The sequence below is a fragment of the Anopheles ziemanni genome, chromosome 3 (genome assembly GCF_943734765.1).
Source record: "Anopheles ziemanni chromosome 3, idAnoZiCoDA_A2_x.2, whole genome shotgun sequence".
In the NCBI taxonomy this organism is placed as follows: Eukaryota; Metazoa; Arthropoda; class Insecta; order Diptera; family Culicidae; genus Anopheles; species Anopheles ziemanni.
The window spans coordinates 39,943-47,667 of NC_080706.1; the positions used below are offsets into that span (position 1 = coordinate 39,943).

The following is a 7,725-nucleotide window of genomic DNA, read 5'->3' on the forward strand; positions in this document are numbered from 1 at the left end:
TCAAAGGTCAAGTGCTGAACTAATTCATGAAATGTGATTCTACGCTTATGTTGAAACTCTATAAAATTGCTCTTCAGATTTATGTAAAAAAAAACAAAACAATAGAAAACTATGTGTATAACTGTATAAAACCAATCATTTATGGGAGTTTGAAAACACTGCAAATAGAATGCCATCGTCATATAAACCTTGATAATAGTGAACGTTTGAAAAACTAGCCACACATTTCAATATCATACGACGATTCTATTGATAGACAACGACGAAATATTTAGATGATCTCATACAATTCTATACAATCAATACAATCATTAAGATCGTACTGAATATTTCCTGTTTGAAGCATCGTTCAAAATGAAGATCAAATGACGTTGAGATGCGAGTAGATTGACATCGTCATATGCACCTTGATAATGATTGACGTTTGGAAATCTAGCCGCGCTTTTCAGTGTCAAACATCGTATCGAATGCTATGTGATGTGTGGGTTTTGCTTTGTGAAAAGTAAAGTAAATCTCTAGGCGCTTCGATTGCAAACTGTTCTCTGCTAACCCTCTGTGTGCAGTTGACGGTTCAACATTGATCCGTTTAGTTTTCTATCAGTTGCGATTCAAGGTTGCATTGTGTAAATAATAGTTGTGAGTGTTATAAACAAAAACTGTACGGAATGGAAACAGTGCTAGCCGCCGGTAGCTCCAAAAGGCCCGAGAGCTGCAGTGTTCGGAAGCTGAAGCAAAGTCGATTACCCTTTCAAGCACTCTCGCCAGGAATGACCAGTTCTACAGCTATGATTAAACCGTCTGTGGAAGTTGTTGAATCTCGTAAAAGAAGACCTTCTTCCGAAGAGCTGGAATTGGGCCATGCGTCGAAAATTGGACGTGTTTTAGTGGCAAAAGAAAACGAAAAGCATATTGAAGTTGAAGTACTGGATAGCGAAAAAAGTGTACATAAGGATCATGAGGAACTTGCCTCGGATGCATTGCTAAGCCCGACAGCAAGCAGTGTGGCTCATAATTTGAATGACAGCACAAAACTCAATAAGAGACATAAGAATCGGCACACACGGAATAAGGATAACAATAAAATATTCATTAAGCTCCCTAAAGGAAAACAAAAACGTTTGACTTCCAATAAAGTCAAATCTTCAATAAAGAAACACAATCAATCAGAGACGCCGAACCTAAATGATACATCTCGTGAAATAGTCTTGTTAGACGATACAGATTTATCGGAGGAAATTGAGGACGATCACACATCGAATATTGCGAATGAAATATTAGCTAAAGCAAAACAAACCGTTCCTTCTAGTGCTGCATTAAATACAAGTAACGAACTAAACAGTTCTTCGACGAGTGATTTGGATAAAGAATCAAGCAATCATGAAAACGAACATCATATTGCGACTTGCGCTAACGAGATTGTACCATCGATTCGCGAAGAAAAACATTCTGGTGATATCACGTTAACTAAATTGTTCAGTAAAGAAAAATCGCCGAAAAATATTCCACTGGATAAGTCCGATATAGTTGGATTAAGCCGTTCTGTTTCAGACTTTAATTCCAGCGAGGAGGATATTTACATGCTATGTACCCCAAATTCCAAGGTGATTCCGAAGCCTGGTGAAACACAGAAGCTGACACCGAAACAAATCGCCCGTCGGGAAGAGCACAAGAAAAGAGCTGCTAAAAAATTGGAGGAAAAGGAGGAAAAACGTCGCAAGGCGCAAGAAGAAAAGGAAGAAAAAGCGCGTGAGAAAGAAGAACAAGATCGCCAACGTAGGAGGGAACGGGAAGAAAAAGAGGAACAGAAAAAGAAAGAGCGTGAAGAAAAGGAAGAACTGAGACGAAAGGAGCGCGAAGAAAAGGAAGAGCAAAAACGAAAGGAACGAGAAGAGAAAGAGGATATCAAGCGCAAAGAACGAGAGGAGAAGGAGAAAAAACGCCAGGCGGAAATTGATCTTAAAAATGAAGAAAAGCGTCAAAAAGAAGAAGAACGCCGAAAAAAGGAAGAACAAAAAGAAGAGGAACGTAAACGTAAAGAGGAAGAGAAAGAAGCTGAAGAAAAGCGGAAACAGAAAGTGGCCCAAGCGTTCACTAGCTTTTTCGTTAAGAAAAACGCCAGCGGAAGTGGAACCAGTAGGGTTTCGGATGAAGAAAATTCTTTTGAATCTTCACTGGGGGCTTCTACAAATACGGGAACATCAATGAGTCAACAAAGGTTCATGCCATTCTGTGTCAAAGGAGACATGAGACTGGCACCGATAACCCGCAGAGCACTGGGACCATTGCAAAAAGCATACTTGGAGCAGATTTTGGCGAACGTGGGGATGAAACCATCAGCAATGGCACCGTCTGAGCTATACCTTGGTTTGTTGAGGGACGGCATCTGTAAGCCTCGCAAGGCTGGCCGTACTTGGAGCATGGAAGAGGAAGAAGATGATAATGACGACATTATGATCGTAGGTATGTATTATACTCTGGGAAATCAATTACAGGAGTGTTGAATTCAAAAGTTATGTAATTATAGATTACTCAGCCTACTACGATTTTTAACATTTAACATTTAACATTAACCATTTTATTGGAACAATAAATTTTGTATGCTTGTTACACTATGGTTATGCTAAGCTTATTGGGATTTTTTGCAAATATTTTGACTTACTAAGCCTACTGTGTTCACCACATAAACTTTGGTTTCCTGTAGATGATACTGTATGCCATCAAATTGAAGAAGATCCTGCAAAAATGAAGCAAAAGATGAAGGCAAAATTCTTCCTATTCGAAGAAAACAGGCGGCCCCCGTTTCGTGGGACCTGGCGAAAGCGCAGTTCCTGTATTGGAGCTCGTCGACCGTTTGCAGAGGACAAGGTAGGATGTATATTAATTTGGTCTCTAGTAATGCTTCTAACAGTCTCACTTTTTTTTTTAGAAATTTTTCGATTATGACGTAGATTCCGATGAAGAATGGGAAGAGGAAGAACCGGGCGAGTCATTGCACGGTAGCGATGACGAAAAAGACGTCGATCCAGAAGAGGATTATGAAGTTGATAATGAATTTTTCGTGCCACATGGTCATCTGAGTGACGAAGAACTGCAGCCAGAAGAGGAAGAGGGTGGAATGGATGACAACAGTCCGGAGGCTCAGAAAGCCAAGCTTAAAATTATGCAGCTGGAGTTTGTGGCTGAGATGAAAAAGAAAACAGAAAAAATCAAGCCTAGATTGATCGGTTGTATCTGGGAAAATCCGGGGGAAAAGGTTAAAGAAAATAACCGAGCAAATCATGTGGACCGACATGTGGATTGTTCTGCTATTATTTGGAAGATGCTGAATGATCGTGCGATGCTGTATGATGCCGATGAACCCATTTCATTCACCTTATCTTCGACAACTAACCCAAATCGACAAGTTGGCCAAGAGTTGGAAGTTTCTTCACCTAGTAAAGAGACCGAGAAGGGTCCGAAAAAGGTACGCATCACGGATGATGCTGTAAAAGATCTTGTTCGATTAGTCCATGGAAATGTCAATAATCGCAAGTTTTTAGTACGTGAGTTTCAAACTTTTTGGTCGCATCGTAACGAAACTGCAGACGAAGAATATCCAGGAGAAAATTGTGGTGAAGTTAAAACAACAAAAGTCTCACTTGTGGGAAATGGAGTAGAGTTTAGCCTGGAAAGCATAAGCAATAAGATACGAGAAATTGCTGAGTGGGGAGCCTGTCCTCTGGAAGGACCGATGATGGGAAAGCTTTGCTGGACTGTTGATAAAGATATTCTGGCACAGTATGGCCTGGAACTGTTAACAATACCTAATGTTTGGAAGTATCACTTGAAAGGAAACAAACAGCCAAGGATGGAGAAGAAAAGCGGGTGTGTAAATGAGGACCTGGAACAGAAGATTGTGCATTCAAACAATTCTCCAAAAAAGAGAGGAATAGCGAAAACAATGAAGAAGTTTGAAAATGATTCTACTTTAAAATCCTTGGCAGGGAGTAGTGTGAGCTCATCGATGGTTAGCATAAAGAAGTTTACCAAGGTTATTGCAAAGGATGAACGGATCGGATTACCACTAAGTGATTCGAAAACATGCGATTTAGCGCAAGAAAACACAGTACCAGCCAAGGCTGGCTTAACCTCTGCCTCTGGTGGTAATCATAACCTAGACAGAAAACAAATAAAAAAACGTGTGCAACTGTTAATGTCCGTTCCGCGGGGTCAAGCTATCAATCAGTCTACAAAAACCATTCTGATAAGTCAATTTCTTGCAAATGGCAACAAAGACGTGGGGAAGCCATGTACCGAAAACGTAACAACCTCTGGCTCTAATAATCAGCCAATCGAAATTGAGTAGGCATTATCAGTTAGCAACTCTTTAAGCTGGTTTGACATTTTCACGTTTTACCTTTTATTTTATTAATTATGATAGAAGCGAAAGTTTGCGATTCGTGGATTGGCACCGTAATCAATGGAAGGAAGGATATGCTATCAATAAATTATAAGTCTTTATATTCACAACTGTTTTATTATTGTAGTTTTGTTCTCCCTTTGAAGCTAGATTTTAATGGGAGGTAAGAACATACATTGATTATGATGGTAAATTATGTCGACCCTCCCCGGAGCTTACATTTCGGTTAGCAAGCTTTTATACGAGGTGATCAAATTTCGGTTTCCATACTACACGCTGATAAACTGTTACACACATTTTCCTTTCGGGGAAATGAATGCTGCGTAGTGTTGTGTCGGAATACATGCACATAGAGTATCTTCCTCAAATTGATGGTCAGTTAGGTGCCGTACTCTTTCTGTTTCAGTCAGATCGTACCGTAGTACTGTACTTGTTGTACCGTCCGTGTTTTTTTTTGTTGCCTAACAGAGCGTAACATGTTGATGATAATCGTACGAGGGTATGCAGCAGACAATATGACGAAGGTAGCGTACTCAGTGCGTCATCAGGTTGACGCTATAGTTGAAGGATGATTTAATTTATATTTTATCTCTTAGCTGAGCTGTATCAGATACACCAATAATGGTACTGTATTATACTTTTTAATACTGTATTATAGAAGTTACTTCTAGTATAAGAAGATGCTGCCATCGTTTCCTATACGATGTATTCTTATTAGCATTGGACAACAACTTTCGAATTGTGCCTATAGTTTAAAAACTAATATTGTACAAAATATGCTAATAGTCTGTTGAAGTGATGAATTCTTAGCGTGCCCAATTAGAATTAAATAAATAGCAAAGATATCTCGTTCGAGATGTTTAAAATAATCGTTGGCTAGTCGAATGATACTTCTTTGGTATTGATCGAATCCAAAAATGACTACCCTTGTGAAATATAGTCGTATTTTTTGATCTTGTCTCTTTCGCTACAGTTGAGAAAGCCGTACTGCATCCGTGAAGTGGATTTTTTTTTTAAATCCTATGTTGTAGCGTCTATCTCATTCAGTATAGAATTGGAAATTCAAATTAATTATGTTCAGAACCTTTGTAAAAGCACTGTGGTGGAGCAGATGTGAGGTTTGCCATGTTATTCTAATGTAGCATTGTGTGTGATTTCAAGCGATGAATGCCATCGTCAATTTTCATTGTGCACTCGTTGAATGAGTTTGTACGTGGGGTGACTCCAACCGACACACATCACATGATGATCATGAATGCGAAACGACAATTTTTAGTCGTGTGCTGGCATTACAAGTATTCGGATGTGCTTCACTTTGAGCGGTAACAGTACAATTGTGAAAATTGTTAGAAACATATGGAGCATAATGCGGAATTGTTAAAATTGATCTCTTCATCTTGGATTGTGGGATTAAGCTGCTTGTAGTGAATTTCGTCAATCTTTTGAAAATATCTTGTTAGTTAAGATTGAAGGCCGTGAAAAGTAAGTAGAGAAAAGTAAACGAACAAAAATAGAACACAACATTTACCCAAACATGGCGGGTCGAGTAACATACTTTCGAGGATATTGCGAGTTGCGATTATCACATTTGATACTGTTGGCAGCAGCAAATATTTTGTTATTTATAAGCCATAAACAAATTTAGTTAGTAAAGTTATCTATTTTAGGTTCTTGTTTTAGGAAGATGGCAGTGCTTTCTGCCACGTGGATTGTGCTATTGGGGATATTGAATGTGTGTACTGGAATGAGCATCCCGGAAGACATGGAAATTTTGAACGGTTACGAGTTTGGTTCTTCTAACACAGAACTAGCAAGTGAAGATGACGGATTTTCCGAAAGGCGTAGTCTACTGGAGCCGTTTTACCATCGGGCGATAAGAGATAAAAGAGAGGCACACTACAGAGTACTTGAATCACCTGGGTTTTATAGCCATTTTAGATCAGAAGATGCTAATATTATGGATAATACCCTGAAAAAGCGTATCAGACGCGATTTACCAGCTAATAAAAACTCTGTTTCAATCATGCAACAAGGCCAAACAAACACTGGAACAGAAATAGCCTTAGCGGAAAAGCAGATTATGAATAATCGTGAACACATAATACCAGAACAATGGGTAAAACCTGATAAGTTATCTGGATTTCCGGGGAAAATAATCAACCGACAAGCCGACTCCGATGCTGATGCATCCTCGATAATCAATAAAGGATTAAACTCGCGTGCCCCAAGGGTTAATTTTATCACACAGCAAACAAAAAGTCCTGAGCTCTCCACAGAGACACAAAGCGATGGAAGTGGTAAGGTCATTCGCGAGTTGCATCGAAGGCCAATGCAAACAACTTATTATTTGAGTCCTGCAAAGCGAGACTACGACTCATACATGGCTCCATCACAATCACCAATGTTTCCTCGAGTCTACGATAAGTACGACGCCTTTCACCGAGACATGATGGATAGGTTGCATCCGCCTTCGCCACATAGGTATGATCAGTACTACCAGCGACGGTACGACGTGGACTACGATTCTTACTACCCACGATACAAGTTCCCTTACTTTTACTACTATCCAGACAAACGCTTTGATATTCCACTTTACTATCGCAATCGTAACTACATTTACACGAACGATGTCACTGATTTGGGATCTCCCGTAAGCCCCAACTACGAAGCATCCTTGAAGCCGCTTTCAATCCTCTCTGCTGGACCTGTGCTACGTAATCGACGTATCATTTATTACGCTACCTTACCGGAAATTGTACGCACGCCTGTCAACTTACCTGTTGATTATCGAGTTAATAAGTACAATCGTAATCGATTCGAATCTTTACATAGTACCCAAGTGCCTCCATTGCCAAATGCCCATAATGAGCTACGGGTGAATGCACATGGTCGTAAGGAAGATAAATACGTTAGCTCAAATCCAATCAAAATCGTACGGCAAGTTGGCTTTTCGCACCATAGAAGTAAAGAGAATCCGACTGCACAAGAACAATCATCCTTGTACGAAAAGAGTTTTACTGACCAACAAAGGAAATGGAGTAGCTTTGGAGGATGAAATGTGATGCACACAGATCGTCCTGGCCCGCGCGAAGTTTGTTCACTAGTCGAGTCAAAGGGATCTTATCTTTGTGTGCGTCAGTGAAAATAATATTTTCCAATATTCGTTTTGTCCTTATGATAGAAAAACAGGAGATATGCTGGATTAATAGCTTTGCTTACTGTAAAATTTTAATTTTGTTGCACACTCATTTTTGAATCGCAATAATTACTTAATAAATGGTTATTTCATGATATCAGAGTAATCAATTTGAACAATGAACTCAAAA

General features: G+C 39.5%; 2 protein-coding genes across 2 annotated transcripts; both read left to right on the forward strand.

The window, feature by feature from the left end:
* Positions 1-636: 636 nt before the first annotated feature.
* On the forward strand, positions 637-4,370 carry LOC131289567 (chromatin assembly factor 1 subunit A). The gene is made up of 3 exons (XM_058318851.1): positions 637-2,460; positions 2,702-2,865; positions 2,927-4,370. Exons 1-3 carry the CDS (start codon positions 666-668, stop codon positions 4,343-4,345), a joined length of 3,378 nt encoding a protein of 1,125 aa, XP_058174834.1. The 5' UTR covers positions 637-665; the 3' UTR covers positions 4,346-4,370.
* A 1,713-nt stretch (positions 4,371-6,083) lies between these two features.
* Positions 6,084-7,454, forward strand: LOC131288892 (uncharacterized). The gene has a single exon (XM_058318072.1). It carries the CDS (start codon positions 6,084-6,086, stop codon positions 7,452-7,454), a length of 1,371 nt encoding a protein of 456 aa, XP_058174055.1.
* Positions 7,455-7,725: the final 271 nt, after the last annotated feature.